This window comes from Pan paniscus, chromosome 1 (assembly GCF_029289425.2).
Source record: "Pan paniscus chromosome 1, NHGRI_mPanPan1-v2.0_pri, whole genome shotgun sequence".
In the NCBI taxonomy this organism is placed as follows: Eukaryota; Metazoa; Chordata; class Mammalia; order Primates; family Hominidae; genus Pan; species Pan paniscus.
In genome coordinates, this window is record NC_073249.2 from 83,852,116 (window position 1) to 83,876,706 (window position 24,591).

The 24,591-nt window shown below is 47.7% G+C and overlaps 1 protein-coding gene across 2 annotated transcripts in view; it reads right to left on the reverse strand.

Moving 5' to 3' along the window:
* Positions 1-2,420: 2,420 nt before the first annotated feature.
* The window catches only part of UCK2 (uridine-cytidine kinase 2), an 85,468-nt gene continuing 63,297 nt past the window's right edge, over positions 2,421-24,591 (reverse strand). Inside the window, exons 2-7 of one of the 2 annotated variants that reach the window (XM_034939540.3) lie at positions 23,637-23,796; positions 22,678-22,774; positions 17,685-17,827; positions 10,764-10,861; positions 8,069-8,117; positions 2,421-6,355 (exon numbers count right to left, since the gene is read on the reverse strand). In XM_034939540.3, the coding sequence (XP_034795431.1) occupies positions 6,216-6,355; positions 8,069-8,117; positions 10,764-10,861; positions 17,685-17,827; positions 22,678-22,774; positions 23,637-23,796 (687 nt within the window). In that variant the 3' untranslated portion in view covers positions 2,421-6,215. The remainder of the gene's footprint in view (positions 6,356-8,068; positions 8,118-10,763; positions 10,862-17,684; positions 17,828-22,677; positions 22,775-23,636; positions 23,797-24,591) is intronic. The other variant, XM_034939541.3, reaches the window with a different exon arrangement.

Genomic DNA, 24,591 nt, shown 5'->3' on the forward strand with positions numbered 1-24,591 from the left:
TTCCACCATCACATGTGAGCTATTTAGGCAGAGGCCATGGTGGCTTTCCCTGGACCAGAACAGTCAGAATTCAGTGAACACTGCATTAAACCCTGCACTGTTTTCATTCTGGGCACCATGTCATAGGCACCATTGGATCTAGTCCAAACACACCCTAATATGAAAAGGCAATGCTAAGCGTGGATTTGACTGTATGAAAAGGGAGTGTGTATAAGGCACAACTTCATATTCTCCTGCCCCTCACCTCCATTCATTTAATTGAGAACATATATCTTGGTTTAGTCCTAACTCACATTTTTTTACTTGGTATTTTGTTATTTTAGTTCATGAAAAAATTATAAGCATATGTGTGTGTGTGTGTGTGTGTGTGTGTATATATACACACGCGTGCACACACACACACACACAATCCAAAATCTAGCAAGTAGCTTTACTTCATTCTGGGTTTAGGAAGTGATCTGATTACAGTCTGCTTTAAAATAGAAATCTAAAGGCTGGGTGCAGTGGCTCACGCCTGTAATCCCAGCACTTTGGGAGGCCGAGGCAGGTGGATCACGAGGTCAGGAGATTGAGACCATCCTGGCTAACATGGTGAAACCCCGTCTCTACTAAAAATACAAAAAAAAAAAAAAAAATTAGCCAGGAGTCGTGGTGGGCGCTTGTATTCCCAGCTACTTGGGAGGCTGAGGCAGGAGAATGGCGTGAGCCTGGGAGACAGAGTTTGCAGTAAGCCGAGATCGCGCCACTGCACTCCAGCCTGGGCAACAAAGCAAGACTCTGTCTCAAAAAAAAAAAAAAAAAAAAAAGAAATCTAAACATCCCCCCAGCACCAAATAACAGAAATCCATCTCTGGTTCCATCCTCTCAAAGCACTTTCCCACATCCCAAGTCTCCTTCTCCACCCCTTATTTAAAACCTTTCAGCAGGTCCTAACAAGTTTCTTTTAATCTGCCCCAATTAGGGTTTGATTAAAGCAGCACTAGTCAAACAGGCGTCTCCTCCTAGCTGTGGAGCTGGAGGATGGCTCAGAGGATGTTGTGACACAAGGGTGGGGAGACAAAAATAAAAAATCAACTCTGGGGCATTACTGGCCTGCACCACGGTCCCCTCTAACTACAACAAAGGTGCAGAAACACACTGTGAGAACCAACTGGCATCCCAAGCAAAGCATCAAAGTCCAGAGGTGGTCGGCTTGGGACAGGTGAGACTGCGAGCAGTGCAGAGGGAAACTGAACCACAGCTAAGCACCAGCTTGCACAACCACTGCCTGCATGACACCAGGCAAGCCACTCACTGTGACACACGATGTCTTCACCTGCCAGAAGTTGACAATGCTTACATTAGCTCTTGCAGGGGCACCTGCGTGTTGTTTAAAATAGCCACCTTTTGAGGGCAGATCCTGTTAAAAACCTGCTAAATTCACAGATGGGGTTGCACCTGTCAGAGTGGAGTGAGTGGCTAGAAAGAAAATGGCTCTGCTCATCAATGACAGTCATTGGGTGCCTGGTAGGCAGTGGTAGAAGAGTTGAATGAGAAGCTAAGAAAGGTGGCAAGCTGATAGGGGATAGGGCACCACAAACAACAGAGAAGCCGTATTTTTTTCCTTTTTTTTTTGAGACAGTCTTGCTCTGTTGCAGTGGTGTGCAGCGGTGTGATCTCAGCTCACTGCAATTTCTGCCTCCTGCGTTCAAGTGATTCTCGTGCTTCAGCATCCCGAGTAGCTAGGATTACAGGCATGTGCCACCACACCTAGCTAATTTTTGTTTAGTAGAGATGGGGTTTCACCCTCTTGCCCAGGCTGGTCTCAAACTCCTGGCCTCAAGCAGTCCTCCTGCCCTGGCCTCTCAAAGTGCTGGGATTATAGGCATGAGCCACCATACCCTGACAAAAGCCAATCATCTATCTTTGGTGGGTAGCCTAGGTCTTTGAAAAACAGGGATAGACACACACATACATACATTCACTGCGTGTGGACAACATGCAACTGTTTGTGTTGTTATAATGTAAACTTTCCTCATCTTCCACCCACCTCCCTCAAAAAAGTTTACTTTAAAAGGGTTTGAGCAAGGAAGGGGCTGGGTCACCAGCCTAAGGAAGGCAATGGGGCAGAGGCCAGGTAAACTGGATGGAATCAGGGGAACATAGCGCCAGGTTGTCCTAAGAACCAAAGGCTCCCAGAAACCCTGGCCCGGGCTTCCCACTTGACAAGAACTGCAAGTCCACTAACCTGAACCAGTATCTGAGCCCAGGTGAGGCCTGGGGTCTGCCCCACATACACCCCAGGATCATGAGGCTTCATGACAGCAGGCCCAGTGACATCTACACCACACATGCACAGCATGGCCCTTCCTGAGCCACTTGGGCCTCACAGCCAGGATTCGGTCGCTGCTCTGGGCCAAGCATCACACAGAAGGCGAGAGCCTTTTTGTCTGTCTTTATTTACAGCAAAGTACATAATATGTGGTCACTTTGTAACCACTAACAATAAAGGTAGGGTGGTAAAAAGAAAAGGGAGAGGAGCAAGCATCTTAAAAGGGGGGGAAAAAAAGCCTAAGTCTGTATTTAGCTACTCACCCTGCTCCTGAGGCAGGACTGGGTAGGCACTCCCTGCCTCTAAGACCACAGCCAAGCTGACCTGGAATGCCAGTCCCCGGTATGAGGAGGGCAGCAGAACGCCCAGAGACAAAAGATTAAAGGGGACTGAGCTCTGGATGCATCCACTTATGCTTTGCCAGACAGTTCCCTTCCTTGTTTTGTTTGAATGCTTCCCCCACCCCGCCCTGAGCAAAGTGTAAAGGGCAGCGGTGGTACAGAAGTACAGGCAGTCCCTTCCAGAAGCAGTCCTGAACCGCATAACCCACCTACCTAGCTGCTCCTCAGCCTGCCCAGTTCTTGGCCCTGGAATCTTTAACAGGCACATAGGAGATTCCAGGGCAGAGGAAAATATTTCCCTGCAAGAGGCTACTTCCCTCCAACAGCTGTGAGGGCCAGTGCAGGTCAAGGTTGCTAAATCAAGGAAAGTGCACAAGGGCAAGAGAGGTCATATACAAACCAACCAGGCTTCCGGCCCTCCTGCTGCCCGACTGCTCCGAGGTGTACACAAGCCTCCAGCCGGACCCAGCGGCCTAATGAAACTCTGGCAACCTATCCTGGGCGTGGCCACGAGTATCCAGCTCCAAGCCCAAGTGAGGCGGGGAGTCAACTTCCCCATGATTGCCAAGTGGCCAAGACCAGAAGCAGGGACGATTGGGCTAGTTCTGCGGCAAGGTGAACTGGAGACCCTGTCTCTGCCCTCCTTCCCTGGCCTGTCCCACAGACATCCCGTTGTTTAACCCACTGCCTTTGCAAGGACCTGCTCTGTCCACTCCAAATCAAAGGATACTTGCATCCTTCTTACACAGACTCCCATCTCTCTCCTCATAGTGGTCCCAGGCTGCCCGAGAAAAAGAAACTTGGGTCAGTAGAAGGCTCATTAGTGTGAAGGAGTGAGAAGCCAGGCCTTCCTGTGACATAATGCTTCTATGCTTGTTTCCTAAACACTTGGTCCACACACAATACCTGGGCAGGAAGAGAGAACCAAGCACCACTGGATGGCTCTGGAGCCAGGGGACTTCTATGCACATACAACCAACATCACCCCACTCTGCTCATCTGTGCCTCCACCCTGAACAGCAGAGTACCTAGATGGCAAATGTCATGGTTTCTGGTCCACTAATTCTACTCCGGACTCTCCATGGAATCAGAGACCCAGAGGCTCTTAAAAAACTAAGACCATTGTTTGTTCCATAGAAAGCTCAAGTTCAGATACAGAGTTGGCCAAATGCTGGGCTGCCACGGAGGGGTAGAGCCTTCCATCCCTTCCTTGTTCCAGAAACAGTGTGTCACAGACCCCAGCAGACACTGTTCATTGTCCCCAGCCAAGCCACCAAGAATTGGTGATCATTTGACAAGGGGCAGGGCAGCCCTTATAGCTGTTTCCAAGCTAGGAGTGGGCTATTCAGAGATATTGGAGGCTTGGTCCCAACACCACAGGTAGATGAGGAAGCAGCTAGGTAAAGGCTCAGAGATGAGACGAGTCCATCTTCCAAGGCAGTGGGATAAACAGCCAAGGCACTAAATGGTTTGGCACCTGGGAGCTTCAAGTAAAGTTGAGCATGCTGCCCACTGAAAAGCCAAGGCTCTCCCAGACACGGGTGGGCTTCACCTGAGCACGGCCCAGTGCCATCAAGGCCAGGGGCCCTGTGTCCTCAGGATGCTAACCCAGGCCTGCATTCCCTGCTTCATCTCAGAACTGATCAAGGCATGACTACAAGGATAATGATTGATCCTGAACTGATCTTGGTGAGCACCGGCTTTCAAAGGAGGCATCTTAGGAGCCTTCCGTTGCTCCAAGTAGGCAGCTGCTGTGACTGGGAGCTCCCTTCAGAGCCTGCATGGTCTCCTGAAAGTCTCCGGGTGGCAAGCTCTGTTGGGGACCAGGTTTGACTTTTTAAAATAGCAAAACAGATTTAGAGTCAAACTGAGCCCAGAAACGGGGAATCAGACTGGATGGTGCTGAGTCTGGGGGAAAATCTGGTGTGACCAGGTAATAATGGAGACCAATTTACCTGAATGGCTCGAACAGGCTCTGAGAGCAATGGGAAGAAAAGGTTCTCCAAAATGTTTCTGGCAATGGCAGCCACAGTGGGATAGCTAAGGGCACAGTCCACCAAGCACTAGGGTGGTCAACAATGAAATGAACATCTCTGGCTCTTCTGCGGTCAGAAACTGAGGCTCGGGACTCTATAACCAGAACTCCTTCAGGCTCACTTGGGCTCCTCTCCACCCAGAATGTCAGGAATCTGTACTTCCAGAGAAAACACTACCACCAAGCAGCGGCTCTCAGGAAAGCTAGAAATCTCCACCCCAAATATTTCAACCTCAGACTCCAACTTAGGTACCTATGATTTAAATACTCTCCTTTTAAATACTTTTTAAAAACTGCTTTTCCGAGCCCCTTTTATGCTCTGCAGTTGCCATATCCACTAGGTGGTATTGCAAATAAGTAAATCATCCTGGCCATGATGCTGCTAGTGAGAATCCCTGACCAAAGTTACTCTCCTCACCTCACTGCAAACCTCCAGGAAACGGAAACTACTACCCCTCCACAGACAGAGCTCCCCTGCCACTCCATGAGGCGCTGCTGCCGGCATCAGTTACCGAAGCCCTCACCCACACCCAGCCTGCAATGGTCCACTCTATATTCCACAATACAGGAAAAAGCCCAAGGAGTCAGATCAGTTACGCCCCTGGGATGCAGAAAGAACCAGTGATTCTTCAGATATGACAGCAGGCAAAGTTCTGCCCTCTCCTTCCCATCTTCTATCAGGAAGCGATCCCATAAAATCTCTTCCAGGGAAGGAAAGAGGCAGCTCTGGCTTCTTGGAGAGACAGAGAAGCAGGAGGGTGAGGAAGGAGTCACCAAGCTATCCAAGCAGCCAGAGGCGAGAAGGTGGGAGCAGGGCAGGAAGAAAATGCAGAAGACTTGTTCTCCTCAGTGGGCCTCTTCCCTGAGTTTGATTTTTGAGTTGAGATTTTACCTAATTTCAACTCAAAAAAAAAGAAAAGAAAAAAAAAAAAAAAAGACAAGAGTATCTCTCATTGACATATCACTAAGCTCCAGCTCCAAGAGTGGCATGTGACAGAGGAGGCAATCAAGGTTTTCCAACCCCATTCCCATCAAGTTCCACGGGGCACTCAAAAGCAACTGGACCTTAGCCACCCTCCCTGTCTCTCACAGATGCCCGAGCCTCCCCACCCTGGGACACAACAGGCAATTTCCCCTTGGTGAAATTCCAGCTCCAGTCCTAAAACACTCAAGTACAGACCCTTCTGCAAAATACTTATGGCAAACAGCTTTACAGTATTTGTACATTTACACAAAAATAGATCCTTTTTTATATATATATGTATTTATAACTGGTTACACGTTGGATTCATAATTAGGCATCACCAGTAGTAGTTGGCACAGTTTTGTTATTTAAGCTCAGGGTCAAGTTCTGTTTCATTTTGTCGTTCCAAAGTACAAAAAGAAAAAAAAAATCAAAGGCATTTCATCTCCATGGTGTTTTCTTAAATACAGTAATGTCATAGGAAACAGTATGTACAGATGAGCAGTGCCTCCTGACCCCTCCTCTGTCTCTTGGAGATAGGGGCTGGGGTCCGATGGAGACGGGTCAATGCGGCCTGCTGCTGGACTCCGATGCCTGCCTCTTGCGTGACGGGGTGTAGCCGTTGAGACAGCCATTGGTCTGCCGTTTGGAGGGCCCTCCATTCAGGATGTCCTGGATGTGCTGCACGATGAGGTTGATGGCCACTGTGGGGCAGAGACCAGCAGAGCGTTACGGGTGCAGGCATGGGTGCAGGGGTGAGTGTGGGAGTCTGTCTGGGGGAAGGGCATGCAGGAACCACAGTAGAAAGACTTCCAGGGAAGTGGCTCTGCCACTTGCAGGCAAGTCATCCAACTTCCCAGTGGCTCTGCCTGAGCGAATACGATCCTCCTCCTTCACAGGAGGGCTCTAAGGAGTAAGATAGACAATGCCTACCACAGAGTAAGCCCTTAAGAATGGGCTTCTTATCAGGAGATGATCAGTCAACACTGGATGAAGCACTCGGGCCAAAGTCTGCAGACGTGGTAACCAGCCATGGTTCTGACACATCAATTAGCTATGAGACCTTTCCACCAGGGAACCTTCCAGTTTTCCATCCTAAGACAGAGCATCCCTATGGAAGGCCCTCTTTCCCTCCAAAAAACATAATGCAGAGAGCTATCTTTTATTAGCATTAGAAATAAATTATATACCTCAACCAAGAGGTCAATTTAACATCACCAAAAATGGAATACACATCAAATGCTTTCTGATGTGATACACAAAGAGGACCACGCCACATCTCTCCTGGGATAATTCCTTCAGACTGTATAAGCTCATGAAACCAATCATAAGAAAACAAAAGACAAACCCAAATTGAGGACCATTCTACCAAACAATGGGCCTGTACGCCTCAAAAATGTCTTAAAAAACAAAAGATAGGGAACATCTCCAGGTTAAAAGAGGTCATATCAATGGTAAATGTCTTGAATTTAATGACTGCATTGTGCTGATGAATAAGAATGCCTTTGTTCTTAAAAAATACAGGGTTAAATATTTATTGCTATAACTTACTCCCAAACAGCTCAAGAAATAATCTTTTTAAATGGAGGGAAAATTAAATAAATTCTAAAGAGAATGAAGAAACCAGGTCCTATTTTACAGATCAACTTTGCCTCACTACGCCTAGTCCAGAGACATTCATACTTCCTAGACAGGCCAAAAAAATAAATAAAACAACGGGGCCAGGTGCTATGGCTCACGCCTGTAATCCTAACACTTTGGGAGGCTGAGATGGAAGGGTCGCTTGAGGTAGGAGTTTTAGACCAGCTTAGGCAACATAATGAAACCATCTCTACAAAAACACTTTTTTAAAATTAGTGGACTGTGGTGGTGCAAGCCTGTAGTCCCAGCTACCGGGAGGCTGGGCCCAGGAATTGGAGGCTGCAAATGAGCTGTGACTGTGCTACTGCACTTCCATCTTGGTGACAGAGCAAGACCTCGTCTCTAAAGTAAAATAAAATAAAATGAAAAATAAGTACAATAACGGTAGCAACGAGCTCCCTTTAGAAAGGGCTACCGTGATGGCAGGTCATTCTAAATTAGATCAAGGAGGGAATCTGCTTTTGCTAAAAGGTGGCCTCAGAAGCAAAGTACCCAAGTGTCATCATTGGGAAGTGATAGTAAAAGGTAATCTACAGCCCTCTATTCTGCCAGAGAAGCACAAGTGCACGTCTGTCCCCGTAACACATGGGTGCCTACACCCAGGGACCTGTTCCTGAGGCCAGACGTGTAGGTGGAAAGGTTCTGCTGGCTCACAATCACAGACAAGCAGGGCAGCTATGTCTGCAGAGCCCTGTAGGGTCACCACATCCTGCCCCAAATTATGACTGACAAAGGGCAGACATTATACTCCAGGATGACACTCTGCAGGGACTCACCCAGATTATCTGCACCTCTAGGGATGATCACATCAGCATACTTCTTTGTCTGTGGAGAAAGACAGTTAATATGCATTAACACAGTTAAGAGACAACTGGCCCGAGACCCTCTCCAAGGGAATATGGGGAAAGGGCAGCATTCATACTAGCGAGCCCAGAAGAGCACCTTTTAAGGCTTCAAATATAATATTGTTTACAACTTCACAGTGAATGCATCTATTAATAGAAATTTGGGGAAACCTAAGGAAGTGCCTTGTTTAGCTGAAATGTGAATGAAAGAAGATAAGCAGGGAATGAGGAAAATGAGAAAGAAGGATTGAAGACTTTCATGTATCAGTGAGGGAAAATGGTCCAGACTGAGTGGTTAATCCAAAACCAGTTCATAATTCGATTGATAACTATCTACCATGGATTTTTATCCACTTTATCTACATTACAAGAATTTAGCTTTTATTCAAGTTCTCTCTCACTCTCTCTTTTTTCATTTTTTTAAGACAGCGTCTCACTCTGTCACCCAGGCTGGAGTGCAGCAGCATCATCACAGCTCACTGCAGCCTTGACTTCCTGAGTTGGGGAGATCATCCCACCTCAGCCTCCTGAGTAGCTGGGACTACAGGCACCCGCCACCACACCCAGCTAATTTTTGTTATTTTTTATAGAGAGGGGGTATCGCCATGTTGCCCAGGCTGGTCTCAAACTCCTGGGCTCAAGCGATCCACCCACCTGGGCCTCCCAAAGTCCCAGGATTACAGGCGTGAGCCACCGCACCCAACCAAGTTCTCATTTCTAACGCTGAACACTGTTTCAGCTTATGACCTATGCAGAGAACATGGTCTTTGAAGCCAAACACTTAATTGCCTCTATTCCACTAGGACAAATATGAACTAGAAAAACCCAAACTTTCCAGGGGACTGGTTCACCTTGGACTTTTACACATAGTCTGAAACATGACACTGTTCACTCCTAGCACAGGGTAAAACCAGAAAAAGTATTCTTCACTGATGACCAGTTCATAGGTTCTATTATTACCCAATTTTTAAAGAAAGAAAGTCAGGCCACAAAGAGGCATATTTCTTTTTTCTTTTTCTTTTTTGTTGGTCCAAATTTACTGAGATTTTGTAGACCATTCTACAAGTAACTGCATCCTGGCATACAAACTAAGTCTAGCATAAGAACACATAAACCACACCTCAAGCGTGTGGGCATCTTACTCTGTGCAGCCTCTGCCCTAGGATTGCTGAAAGGCAACGGTGTCAGCCCCAAACCCAACTTGAACTGAGCAGACATTTATCAGGTCCAAGTTCCTGGCTTACAGGGGAATGAGCTGATCTTCCCTGAGCAAAGAGTGGCTGGACAGTGGAAGCAAGCAGAAATAACCCAGAAAACGTCTGCAGAATTTTTAGCTTTGTTACAACTAAGTTAAACGTAGAAAACTGACAGTTAACTATGACTGATATCCAATAATAAATTCATTTTGTGTTCTTATTAAGTCAAAAATAACAGGAGAGGTCCTCAGATAGATAACTGGGTGGAAAGAAGTTCACAGCTCCTCAGCCCCCTCTGGTCTCTTTCCAGTAACCTACTCTTGTAACCCAATAGTCTCCAGGGCAATGGATAGGGCATCAATGTTACTCCGTTGGCTCAAAAAGTCCACCTGTCCCGCATTTAAACCAAAGTCAAGTATGGGTTGCTGTAAAAGCTACTAACATCCTTAAAGAAACAAAGACAGTTTGAGATATTTTCCCAGAAGAAAAAGAATGAAGTTTATTGTTAGAATAAATAGGGAAATTCCAATACCCATCCTTACTCTAAATCTTCAATGTCTTCAGAGATTCCAGCCTTCCCAGTGTATCTCAACCAAGACCAGGTTAAGTCCCAACCTCTTCCTTCCCTTCCTCCCGGTCTCAGAGCTTAACTATAAATAATTCAGGAGCCAGACCATGGTTTGGCCCAGCTGGAGAAGACTCATTGACTCAGTAGGATTCTCCTGAGTTAAATACTTCTCCTTCGGCAGCCCCAGCACACCACACCTCTTGTCTCTGGTAGCCTTCCCTCAACATGCCCCTTCCTGTCTTTCCTGGGCTGAGGGCCAACTCTCTGTGTTCTTCCTTCTCTGAAAGCCACCTCACTAGAGAATTCCTAGCTGCCACAGGAAGGACTGGTGAGTCTGCAAGGGTGAAGGGAAGGAAGCTTATTCCAGTAAGGCATGACAGTCTCCAAATGGGAGCTAAAGACAAGCTCAAAGCAGGGCTCACTGGTGATGGCAGGAGAGGCTCAGAGGGGAACATCTCAGGGCACAGCACCCAGTGCATCCATACGTCACCCACTGCAGACCCTTCAGAGATCCAAATGGCTGAGGACTCTCCTTGGATATGATACACCCTCAGTAAAGGGTCTCACACCATGACCCCACCAAGCAAGAAACCTAGAACTAGCTGGGAATTAAATGACCTGCCTAAGGACTGGCAGGACCCTACAGGGCTACCCAAAGAAAGAACAGCAGGACAGGGCTCCTGGAGAACACAGAGGACACAAGGACCAAGGGCTGCCCTCTCTTAGGACTTCAGGACAGAGGATCACTCAGAGAGAGGAGTGAGATTCAGGCAGGGGAGCTCCACAAACTTGCACACCTTCGTTTATATCATCAAATTTTAAATTCTACATTCAACAAAAACAAACCAAGAACACAACTCACTGGCAAGCAGAATTCCTCAAAGGCAGGCTTGACGAACGTAATGTACTGAGATAAAATCTGCTCAAGATCCCTGCCTCTCTCGCTGATGTCCCTTAATACTGTAAGAGAAGGGAAAACAAGAATCAAAAAACGGTGTAGGAGCCAGCACACACCCGCCCTTCATGGGGTGGACCTAGCTCCCACAGGCTCCACAATTACTCTAGATGATTCTCAAGCTGGAATCCTGAGAGGCTTGACCAAGAGCAGATCAGCAGTGGCTTCGGAAAAGACAAGTTACATTCTGACATCTTACAATGGTCAAACTTGGCAATGACACATGCTCTTTGAAACAAAAGGCTGTCCATGGAGGCCAACAGCCTTCTTGTTTCAAGCAACATTTGCTCCAAACAAAATTTCAGTGTGAATTTTTTAAAAAAGCAGGGCACTCCTGGAGAGCTCACTGTTAACAAGAAGCAATCTGGGCCCCGAGAGGGCTGGGCTGCACGCTGCCTCCTTGCATGCACTTACCTGCGTTCAGAAGTCCAGCGACCCACTGATCAGGCATCAGCTCACTGCTCCCAGCTCCCACCCATGCCCCCTCTGCAGCATGGAGCCCAGGCCAGGCTGAGGGCCCAGCCATGGTTAACCATTTCCACCTACCTCATGCACAGAGGTTTGCCAAAAAAAAAAAAAAAAAAAAAAAAAAAATCACTCAGTGAAAGATAAGAAAACCATGGTCTAGAGAATGGTGGGCTGGGGCTGAGATGAAGCCCAAATTGACAACAAACTCACCATCTTCTGTCTTCTACCTTCTTCCCCCGTCAGTTTTATCCAGGGGCTTTTACCATTCTTTTTTTTTTTTTTTTCTTTTAATACAAGGTGTCTTGCTCTGTCACACAGGTTGTAGTGCAGTAGCACAGTCACAGCTCACTACAGCCTCAACCTCCTGGGCTTGAGCAAGTGATCCTCCCACCTCAACTTCCCAAGTAGCTGGGACTACAGGCACACACCACCTCAATGGACTAATTTTTTGTTTGTTTGTTTTTGAGACAGAGTCTCATCACTCTGTCACCCAGGCTGGAGTGCAGTGGCGCGATCTCAGCTCACTACAACCTCTGCCTCTGGGGTTCAAGCGATTCTCCTGCCTCAGCCTCCCGAGTAGCTGAGACTACAGGCACCTGCCACCACGCCTGGCTAATTTTTTGTATTTTTAGTAGAGACGGGGGTTTCACCGTGTTAGCCAGGATGGTCTCGATCTCCTGACCTCCTGATCCACCCGCCTCAGCCTCCCAAAGTGCTGGGAATTACAGGTGTGAGCCTTTTTTTTTTTTTTTTTTTGGGGGTAGACACAGGGTCTTGCTTTGTTGCCCAGGCTAGTCTTGAATTCTTGGGCTCAAGTGATCCTTCTGCCTCGGCCTCCCAAAGTGCTGGAATTATAGGCAGCCCATACACTCTTTATTAAATAGAGTCTTCTGTCAATAAATAGAAAGAAGACTGATCACCCTCGTTCTGCCGCTGTACATGAGACTTAGTTTCCCCATGAGTAGGGAGTTTGGAAGTAGATTCTCTTAATTAAAACTGCCTCTCTTTGCAGATGTCATTTTAAATGCTATCTTAATCTAACCTTATCATCTGAGCTGCTAAATCTTTCACCCCAAAAAGTTACCACATCCATCTACAATCATTTGCAGTGGCTCTTCAGCTCCTTCCCAACCATTTCTCAGTGAATAGACTCAAATGTTGGGTGAAACTCACTGTAAACGAACACGGGGTATATCTGTGACGGAACTTCTGAAAGCCATTTGTCTAAATAATTCTGTCTTTATACACACATGCACAGGTGCATGCACAGAGAGGACAGGGAACGGGGAGGCTGTCACGGCTATGATCCAGGCTGACAGGACATCTATAAGATGAGAAGGTGAGAAAATTGTCAGGAAATCCACATTTCCAGAAAGCCGGGCACTAATGATGCTGCCATTCGACTTTTGTAACAGCTCCTCGATTTACGAAGTGTTTTCTCCATGGGAGACCTGGTAATAAAACAGTTGGTTGGTCGCTAATGTGTCAGGACTTGCCCAGCAGCAGCCTTCTCCAGCCAGGAAATGGTTTTCCCCACCCCTGCAATGCTGGACCTGGGCTCCTGCTGCCGACCTGCTGCTCTGGCAGATCTGCTGGGAGACTCGCCAAGAAGGAGCCCTAAGGAGCTGCCACGTGGCTCACCCCCCAAAAGTACCCAGAGCTCCGGCACACGTGGCTAACCAGAGTAGCACCGCCAAAACACACAGCCAGCGCGGCCTCCAATTCTTCACACGTCTCCAGATAAAGCCCAAAGAAAAAAGGAAACCAGATCAAAAGGGTATCAGAGCTAGGGAAAAAACAAACACACCCGTGCTTGGGCAGCTTTTACTTAAAGCCCTGCAAACGCCTGATGCTGGATTGTTTTGCAACACATGCTTTTCATACAATTGCTGAAGGCTTTAGCACTGGAGGAAGCTTTGTCCTTCTCCCAGCACACACACACACACACACACACGTGCACACACACAAACACACATGCACACAAACGCACGCACGCACACACAGTGCACGTCCACACCCTGTCACGTAGTCCTCCTACTGCCCTCAGCCTGGGCCTTCAGCCCCCTTCCTTCTGTAGACCTGGTGGCTTCAGCTGTTTTGTCACTGGAGAGAGGAAACTGGTCGTGCAGAAAGTAGGAGGAGGAGGTAAATCACAGTGAAGCTGCTCTGTAGCCCAAAAGCTGCTTCTTGTTCTACCTCTATGGGCTCTGGGGGGAAAACTGCCCTGGACCTGAATCCTGACCCCAATAACTCCTACCTCTGTGAACTTCGACAAGTGACTTTAACCTCTTTGAATCTTAAGTTCCTTAACTATAAAACAGGGACAATAATGGTACCTTTCTCATAAAGTTACTATTCAGGAATACAGAGATGTGCATAAAACTCTTCAGCACCATAGCTGGCACCTTAGCACATGTTCAATAAGCATGTGTTCTATGATGATTACGACCACAACAGAACCTGAGGACGCGTTGGGAGGGCAGTGCCTCCCTGACAGAGCAGCTCAACGCCGTGGGAGCGCGGGAACCTCGAATTCAGGTAAGCAGGTCAGACCCAGCTGAGCGGGGGCAGCAAAGGGAAAAAGGAGTCCTGCAGGGCAGCTGGAAAGGCAGGTTGCCCCGCGGGAAGGGAGAGCAGGACACAAGCACATAGGACAACATATGTGAGGAAGGAAAAAAAGCAAGGAAGACAGGGAATAGTCTCACTACAGCTTCCACGCTGGAAAAGCAAATGGGGAATGGGTCAGAATGTTGCCCAGACACTGGGAACACGCAACATCATAAGGCCTTGCCCACCTCTGCTCCCCAAGAACCTCCGATAGAACTATCACCTCAGGCAGACTGTGCCTCCCTGAGCCAAGGACAACAGAGGGCCAGCCAGTTCCCTGCACTGAAAGGCCCTGCTCCTCAGGCAGAGTCAGGAAACAGGGCCGCGCCAAGGACTGAGTCCAAACAAGGTCTTGGCACAACCTGGAAACCCCAGGGGCTCAAAACCAGCCCCTCCATCACTGCTCTGACCCCAGCACATTTGCTGGGCCAGGACAGGCCTTTTCGGAGGACCGGGTACAGGGCAGGAAGCTACAAGTCTGCCCACATTCCCTGCTGGGCTTCCACGTCAGCCCTTCCAAACCCAGACTTGCTCTTTCTGGTTAGCCAAAAGCCAAGAAAGAAACTTAGAGGGACCCAAAATAAAGATAATTCCTCAATGGTGAAGTCAATCACTTTAAAAATCTGATGAGGAAATGTGCTACTCTATAGTAAAAGAACGGGCTGAATCCCCCAAGGCCCAGTGCAGCCCTAATTCTATGAGAACCAGAGAATGATGGATGAGGAAGATGAGGGGTCAGCCATCCTGAATCTCCCTGCCCCACTTCCTCCCTGTCCCCGTATTCAGGGCTGGGTGGTGGTAAAGAGCACAGAGGGAATATGAAGGCAAATGAGGCTAGAAACCAATCCCGAGAAGATCAAGGGTTTCCATCAGGAAGGAGGTAGTTTCCAGGGCTGCTTCACTCAAACACAGATCTCTCTCCCACATGAGGGTCAACTCAGAATCTGGAGGTCACATGCCCAGGAGGGTGTGACAGATGGGTAAAACCATGGAGCTAACTCAAGTCTCCAGGAATGTTCAAGCTCACTCAACAGCTGCTTCTGACTAACCAGCCTCCCTACCCCAGCACCCCCGCACTCCACAAAGCACATGCCAAGCATGTTTTTTGTCCTACGTGGAGAGAGAATGAATTTGTAGAAATAGCATGCAGAAAAGTCCCATGAGTCCATCAGGAAAGTGACTCGGCAGTAGGTGACATGTGAAGTTAGCAGATCTGAAATGAGAAAGCAGAGCCCTGCCCAGGCAGCCTGTTCAGAGAAGGCGGAGAGGCAGAGCTGGCCCTAAGAAACCCCCAGAGGGCCAGCACCATTGTAGGAATTGCTCCTATTTCACATAAGAATCCCATGCAAGAAAGGAAGGGAAAATGTTCTGTTGAACCCACACCGTGATGATCTGTTTGAATTAGACACTAGGATGCACTTTATTTCCAGCGTCTTGCTGCTGCTCAAAACTTGGTTCTAATCTCCTGTGCTGGTTCTTGCACTCCCTGCTGCAAGGCCTCCCTCGGCAGCACTGCATCCCTGAGACTGAGTACCACTGCTGGACTAGTGATGGCATCAGTCCGGGCATCACTAGCTCCTGAGGACGTGACCGGAGCAGATCCCCTTGGAGGACCTAACCAGTCTTGTCAGAAAATTCAGAAAACGAACAGCACCGACCCCTTCAGCAGAAGCAGATTTCTGATCTGCCACATAGATATTTATTGACTAATGCACCACCAGGCATTTTACCTGCATTACCTCTCATCTTCACAACTATCCCAGAAGTACCAATCATAAGACCACTTTCTAATAGGAAAATGAGATACAAAAAAGTTAAAACACAATTTGCCCAAGGTCACACATCTAGTAAGTGGTAAAACCAGGATCTCAGCCCAATTCACTGGACTCTAAAATTTATCTGTCCCTGTGTATCACGCTGCCTCTCTAATTTGACAAGCTGACAGGGACACTGAGCAGATCAACCAAAGCAGGGCCGGAGTTTGTGGATTAAGGTGACAAGCCAGGCCCTGGGGCAGAAGCATGAGGGGTTGTCAGGCTCAGGGTTCAATTATCTATCCAAAATGACCATGCAACTCTTACCCAGCCAGAGTCGTGACACTAAAAGCAGGCCTGTCTCCCCTGTATTATCCATAAAGAAACCCAAGCTGGGGTGTCGCAAGAGCCTAGTCACAAAGCTAGCTGGGAAGGGCTCTGCTAGAACTAAAAGTCTCCTCCCATTCCATTCTTTTTTCCATCACACAAAACTAACTGTCCCTCACCCCACCTGGGAGCAAGATGTAGCTCCCACTGACTTAATAGCCTGTGTATCTATTACTACTTAGAAGGGCAAAGCTCAGGACTTGTTTCTGTAGGTTCTACTGATCTCATGAATAGTTCTTACAATTACAGTGCTAAATGGGATAAACTACAGATCTGTTTCATGAACCGAAAAGAGAAAATTACCCAGACTTTGAAGTCAGAGGGCCCTGGGATAGAGCTTATAAAATCTGAAACTGTCAATAATGTGTCCTGTGACTAGGAGCTAACCTCGTCATTTCCTGTGTCTCCCTGCCTCTGTCACACAACGGAGACTCAAACCTTCTCACCTTTCATTCCTCTATTCAGTCGCCTCCACCCACTGCCCTTGCTGGGTCCTGGTCGATTCTAACTCTGCTAATACTCTTCTCATCTCAACTCTGCTCCCTCTCCCACCCATCTAAGGACCACAGCCCTGCCTCTCGTCTAGATCAGCAGAGCAGTCTCCAAAGAGCTGCTCCAGCTACAGGCTTCACTTACATTTCCTTTGTCAGAACCAGTGTCCAACACAGAACAGTGGCCACTTCACTTGCCTTGCTCAGAACCTCACAGTAGCTCTCCCTTGCCCACCGAGAACCAGACTAGAGATCTCAGTCTCTAAAACCAGACCCCAACCTACTTTGTAGTGTCTCTTCATACAACCCTCTGTACACTCCAGGTTCCTGCCACTCTCGGAACAAGCCACTGTCTGTACATCTCTGCCGTGCACCTTCATGGGTTGCCTATAGTGTCACCCTACCCCACCACATCCAAGTCCCAACCCTTCTTCCTCCATGAAGCCTCCCAATCTCTCCTGGTGGAAGCAAACTCTATGCTCAATACCCTATAGAGCTCAGTTCACAGGCTGGGCTCCTCTACCAAGGGGCACTGCTGTGCCTTCAGCACACAAGCACAGGGACTTAGCACAGGCAGGCCCACACTCAGTAGGGCCTGCGGAGGGCACAGCTGACTTCCCTCCTGAGCTGACTGGAAAGAGTGATAATGCCTCCATAAAGCCTGCTGGAAAATAAAAGGCTAGAGAAGCAGGCTAACAGGATGAGCTGCCCAGTACTTCAGGCACAGGGGATCCTATCCTCGGGGGTCCTACAGTTAGTTCCCCAAATCAGAGCATCTTCATTTTGATGTCTTATAAACAAATTGCAAGGAACTAAGCATTTAATCAAACTTTTCCCAGCAAAACCAGATGTCAATGTCTTATTTAGTCTCTGTGACCTCACAAGCCTTTCGTTATCCCAAATAGTAAGTGACTAATCCCTTCTCAAATGTTACCAAGTGTCTGGGCAGCAGGATATCCTGGGGCTGGACTGACGCAGCCGGGCTGGACCATGCGACACACAGCTGCCTCAGGGAAGGCATGGGCTTCAGACTCAGGCGGGTGGGGTCCTGTCACAGGCTCCCAGCTCCCCCGCCCTCAAGGTGGCCACCAACAGGGCCACCTGAGGCTTTTAGAACGCACCTCTGCGTGAGAGCCGGGTGTCCGCATCTGTATCCACAAAAAGCTTCATCTGGAACAGGTCTCGTACCTCCTGGGAGTAGAAGGCCAGGATCCCTTCAAAGAGCACCACGTCTGCGGGATAGACAGTAACTGTCTCCTCCTTCCTGCAAAGCACAGAGCAGATAATGGGCCAAGCCAGGCAGGGGCTAGCAAGGGACAGAGAACAAGGGCCAGAACATCTGGCTGGGCTGGGTTCTGGGTTCCTTGCCCCCACAGACTTCAAGCGGGGTCTAAAGACTTGGCTAATATGGTCTTACAGAGCCCTCGGACCACCACCAAAGAGCCAAGGGTGATCACGGCCGGGACAAAGGTCTCCTTTGACCACTTCTGAGCTTTCACCATGAAACAGAAATACACGGCAGACATCCTTCTCCTTGGAATTAAAAAAACCTGCTGTTGAATGAAGAATAAAGGCAGACAAAAACAGATGTGATTTCTTTTTTTCTCTGAAGGCGTCTCCAGGAATGCTCTCATGGCCTGGCATTTATGGAACCTAACACTCTGAACTTTAAAAACAGAAACTCACAGTTTTCTCTCAACAACTCCACCCCCTCCCCGCCAGTCCTGAGGCAATTGAAAGGAGGGAGGAAAGGACAGAAGGGGAAGGGAAGGAGGGAAAATAAAGAAAAGTTTTGGGAAAGAGGATACAGACGAGAAAGCATTTGTGAGGAAGTACAGAATCCCGACGTCTGTCTGGTCTGGCTCTACCCCAAACCAACAAAGTGGCCACAGGTCAATCCTGAGCTCCCTAGAGCTGCTCTTCCTTATCAATAAAGCAGAAATATGCATGACCTCATCCACCCAACCCACATGGTTGGGTAGCCTAGGGCAGGCACTAATTGTAAACATGACTTTTCTTTCTTTTTCTTGTTTTTGGAGACAGGGTCTCACTTTGTCACCCAGGAGGCTGGAGTGCAGTGGCGCAATCTTGGACTCACTGCAGCCTCAACTTCCCAGGCTCAGGCAATCCTCCCGCCTCAGCCCCCTAAGTGTCTAGGACTACAGATGCACACCACCACCCCAGGCTAATTTTTGTATTTTTGGTAGAAACGGGGTTTTACCATATTGTCCAGGCTAGTCTATAACTCCTGGACTCATGCAACCCACCCACCTCAGCCTCCCAAAGTGCTAGGATTACAGGCATGAGCTACCAAGCCCAACCAACATGACTTTTCAAAAAGCAAGAAGGGTGAAACATTGCTAAACGGTTAGGCGACGGGCTTTCACAGATGGCCTTGCTTGTGCTCAGCTTTGCCTTGCTGCAGCTTTCACTGTGTTTTGTCTTTTGATTCTGTCCTATGCCCACCTTATATGTCACCAACTGCCTCTTGCTCAAAATTCACTGAAAATAGAGAAATAATCATCATTGCAAGGTTTTCACTCACCCTGACTAGCACACTGGCAAACCAAATAAAACAAAGTCTCTTAAAACAGTAGTTCCATCTGTGCAAACATAAGGAGGTCAGTATCAATGGCCAGCTCAAGAGGGTGCCGTTGGAACTCCTTCCCATAAACACTCCCTGATGCTTTCTCAGCTTGGACCAACAGGCTTGTGTCTGAGTTTTAAGGCAGGCACTGCTAGGGTAGCTAGCAAGTGGCAGAACGGGGCAGGGAAGACGGGAGAAAAGGACTAGGATTAGGAAATGCCCTAGAATTGTGGTGTATCTGAGATGCATATCAGAACCATCCGGGAAGCTTATAAAAATATCCCTACCTGGATCCTACCCCCAAGGAGCTCTGATTTAATGAGTCTGAAGTGGAGCTAGAACTTCAACACTATTTAGAAGCTCCCAAGATATTTCTAACATGCAGCCAGGGTAGAGAAGCACCAGTCTAGAGGAATGTCAGCTGCCAGAAAATGGTGTGCCCATTGTGCATAAGAAGGCAACCTAGAGAAGTTCAGAAAACAGAACCAATGGGTAAGTGAAATAGTGAGCCACTCTCTAGGCAACTCCCCTACACCAAGGAGAGTGTGGGAAGGCTTTGTCCAAAAATAAAGTGAATGTATGTGTGAGAGTCCACTTGAACACACTAACAGAGAACACAATGGCTGCACTAAGTTTACATATCCAGGTTAAGTATCCCTTATATGAAATGCTTAGGTGTTTAGGATTTTTGAATTTTGGATTTTTTTCAGATTTTGGAATATCTGCATTATATTTAGGGCATCCCTAATATGGCAGGGGGAGAGAGGATCTACAATGAGCCTCCCTAACATGAAAATCCAAAATCTGAAATGCTCCAATGAGCATTTCCTTTGAACGTCACATTGGCACTCAAAAAGTTTCAGATTTTGGAGCATTTCACATTTTGGGTTTTTAGATTAGGGATGTTCAATCTGTACTGACACTAGATATTAAGAGCATTTTAGGATGCCTAACTGATAAATACTAAAAAGGAAAAGTGGTTTTCCTTCGGAAGGAGAAAATTAACTGCCTAATTTGTTGTTGGTGCCTTAAGAAGTTAGAATTAATCATTTCCCAAGTCCAAATGCAGGTCTAAAAACTGTCATAACAGCTCAGAGTTTTTAAAAAACAACAACAAATTTATTGAGCAACTACTAGCCCAGAATGTGCAAGGAGTCATACCTGGCATAATATACCACTTAGGAATTTAGAGTCTGGCTGGGAAGCCCCAGAAAGAAACTAGCCAATTAGATCATCTGAGATAACCCAGTCTAACCATCTCATTTGGCTTATGGGGAAAAGGATGCTCAGAGAAATGTAATTGCAACAAGTAAATGTCTTCTTCATTTTAGCCCAACAAATTTTTGTTTGTACCAAACGCCCATGGGTGGGATGGAATCAGTTAACCCTGAATGGCTCGATGTCCAATTAAGTGGCCCTTAAGATTTGCAAGGAGGTAGGAAAAGGGTGGATATGGGTCTAGGGTGATCAGTGAAAGTTTCTAAGACATGAGCTTTGAGCCACTAAAGGATAAGGTTTTAAAATATAAGGTATGAGATAAATCAGGAGGAAACGTGAAACATGTCTGCACTGGGAATTCTACCAGGATTTTCTTTTGCTGGCTTATCAACTTGATGGAACTCATGATGCACGAGGTCTTCAACTTCCCTCCTCCACTCCTAGACTGCACTGGTCAGGCCCTGGCTCCTGTCAACCACACTCAGTTCCACTGCTTTCTTTCAGGCCCTTATCAGACTCTCACTGGGGCTGTTCCAAAGGCTTCTTCACAAATGGCATTGCAGATCCTCTCTCCTCCTGCCACCACAATGACCTTTCCACTACAACAGTAGAGCCGTCTGTAGCTCCCTATTGCCAAAATGTCTGTGCTCCTGGCCCTGCCGCCTATGGCCCTTCATGACCTGAGGTCTGCCTGCCTTCCCACACACCCACTCCCATTCCTCCACACCTCTCCACTGCCATGCCCCAACCAAGCTGATCCATGCCTAGCTCTGAAATGCTTCCCTACCCAGCACCTTGGAAATCCCTTTCCCAAACAACTTCTTATCCTTTCCTATCTAAAGCTTAAATATCACCTCCTCCATACAACCTGCTCTGAATCCCCTGCTCTTCCTCCCTCCTTTACATTCTTCTGCAGGCCCTTGCCTTAGCCATCATGCTGCATTTTAATTCTTTACTTGGGAAGTGGTGGGCTGGAATGTCTCTTGTCAACGTGACACCACCACCACTTCCCCCTAAGGGAGAACTACAATTCTCAGAATCCCTTGCCCCACATGCTTCCAGGTTACTGCGCCAACAAGAGACTTAGAAGTTGAGAGTGAAGCAAAATCCACAATATTCAGGAGATTATAATACTGAGACAGGGAAACTTTGCAAACAGTCCACAAGCTCCCAGATTGAGGCTGCAAACCCAGACATGGTGGTTTCTTGGACTTTTCCATGAACCCCAGCTTCTGCTCCAGTGCCTCAGGCTAGAGTCAGTGGGGACTATTTTGTCTGATTCTCTGGCTATAAACTTCCAGGCCTTCACTCTCCCAGCCTTGATGTTCGTGTAAGCTCCAAATCCTATACTAAATGCCTTCATTCATTCCTCCATGATCTGCAGTGGTTGGGTTAGGAACACAGAGTGACACGGGAGGCGTGAGGATGGTATCCTGATCTTTCACTCTCCTCTCTCCTACACAGAAGAACCTGGCCCATAGAAGGAAGTGTTTCAGAAGATTCTGGTGAGGCATGGAGGTAAGCACCAAAACAGCCCCCTCTACACCTCAACGCACACACATGCATGCTCACTCTCTCTCTCTCTCTCTCATCTTCCTCCTGCAACCAAATCGTCACCATGCTCTCTAGTTCAGACTCATGGGAAGATGTGTGTGTTCTACATTCAGGTCTGAGACGCTCTGAAGGAGCTTGGGGTCTGGCCAGCAGGAGTGCAATCTTCTAGGAGCCCATTCCAAGGGAAGGAGGATGAGGTGGAAGTGTGGCCACTCCTCTATTCCTAATCAGGAGCACTAAAATTGAGGCTTCACTGGAAAGGACTGCTTTGATTCCACTGAGAAGCTTTCTGGAGGGCTTGGTTAATTCTGAGATCACGATCTGGTGACCTCATGCCTCTCCACATTGTCCAATCCCAAGTAAACCTGGACAGCAGAAAAAACAGTTTTCTTTGCTCTTCTTCCTGCCCTTCCTCTACCCCTCCCCTTACATCTTGTTCCAGGAACAACAGCACTGGAATGTGGATCAGAACGTACATGCAGTCGCTCAAGCTGAAATCACGATCCCATCCTTCAGAGTTAAGGAATCGTGACAACAGGACTGTTCCAGGAAGTGCTCAGATGAACTCCCCAACCTCTGCAATCCCACAGCACACACTGCTGCCACCACCCACTCCACTGACCGGCTGGAATGGCATTAGGCAGGGGTAGGACAGAGGTCTGAAGTGCGAGAGGTAAGGAAGGAGGTCTCAGTGCAGACCAGGGATGCTCTGCGGAGCAGTGGGTGCCATCCCTGGCCCAGAACAGCTCACTTACCGGGAATGGGAGACAAAGTCATACACAGGGATCTGGACTGTTTTCCCTTCAGTGATTTCTTTGAGTGTTTTGAGAATGAGTTCATTGTCAAAGGCATCTGAAAAATACCAAATTGTTAAAATGTTTCTTAATTTTAAAATAGGATCTCCTATAATCATACACAAGGCATCCTCATAAACATGTATATGGGCACATCACACTTTAAAGGTAATCATACTGCTCCCTAAAAAGCTGGATTTTTACCCAAAGCAGAATGGAAGCTCCCTGTATCTCAAAATAGGGTGTATAAATGAGTTCTGACAAATAGATTTCTTTTTTTTCTCCTTTGACATTCCATCCCTGACTTGAGACAGGTCTTTCCCCTCTCCAAGTTTAGCTGTTATCATCCTAGGATTGGCACATGCTAAACTAACCTGGAAAGCAAACCCATGACTGGGGGAGTACACACAATAGGCACCATGCCCAGGTTTGCTTCTAACAATTATAAGAAACCCAAGCCAGCTAAAGGAGCAGTGTGCTGATCTAGGGCTGTAGGGCGAAAACCACTCTGGCAGCCACCCTGCCCCTCCATCTCCCTCTCTGCCAGACAGTGGGTTGAACACACATGTACACCTGAGGAGGAGGGTCTGACGAGGGCTGCCTCAGATCAGAGGCAGCAGGACTAGCTCTGTATGTTCGACCTCATGTCTGGCCCATCTTGAGTCCCAGGCTCATACAAAATCACCTTTGTTCAGATACAGATTCAATCAGTATTTAATGAGCCAAGCACTACTTGAAGCATTTGAAAATTCCTTCTTTCACATAAGCCCCACAATAACACTGCAAGGTAGTTATCAAGTCCCTACGTTCTAGATAGAAACAAGATTCCGAGAGGTTAAGCAACTTCCTCATGAGCAAAATAAAAATATTCCCCCCCTCACACCAATACACATACATACCCCCTTCAATGCCCGACTCACCCGGGTGGTCAAAGTTGAACTGGCCCTTCAGGGCTTTGGCCTTCTGCTCCGAGGTGAGGACACGGTAGAAGCTATCCTGGCTCAGGATGACCACCTGCTTCTGGCGATAGTCCACCTCATTCTGCCCCAGGAGCTGCACGATCTTAGCACACACGGAAGACTGTGAGGAGAGAAGAGAGCACCCAGAAATAAGAGAAAGGGCACGTGTGGTACAGAGGAAGTCCCGGGAGTAACCAAGCTGATGCACACCTTCCAAGAAGGGGCTCTGGAAGGAAGAATCCAAAGGCAGCTATAGTGCATGATGAGTTAAAGGGCTAAGGGATGCAGCCATAAAAAGAATAATATCACGTCTCATGTGGGAACATGGATGGAGCTAGAGGACACTATCCTTAGCAAACTAACACAGGAACAGAAAACCAAATATTGCATGTTCCCATTTGTAAGTGGGAGCTAAATGATGAGAATGCATGGACACAGGGAGGGGAACAACACACACTGGGGCCTGCTGGAGGTGGCGGGTGGGAGGAAGCAGAGGATAAGGAAAAATAACTAATGGGTACTAGGCTTAATACCTGGGTGATGAAATAATCTGTATAACAAACCCCTGTGACACAAGTTTACCTATGTAACAAACCCCTGAACTTAAAAGTTAAATTTAAAAAAAAAAAAAAAAGGCTAACGGAGAAGAGTCCGCCTTACACGACTGTGACAGAGAAGTCTTAGGATCCCCAAAGTTCCTTCCTCCCTTCCCTTAACACAGCTTACTACTGTCAGGTACTTGCAGTGATGGTGGGGGAAGGAGGGCAGCACACACCACCTCCTCCTCCAGAAGAGCCTTTCCCAGAGCCACTGATAAAGGTAGGGCTACCTGATCCTGTCTGCTTGTGCCCTGGTATAGACAGACAAAAAAGGCAGCAAAAAGTAGAATGAGGGCATGGTGATGATGTGCTGAGGG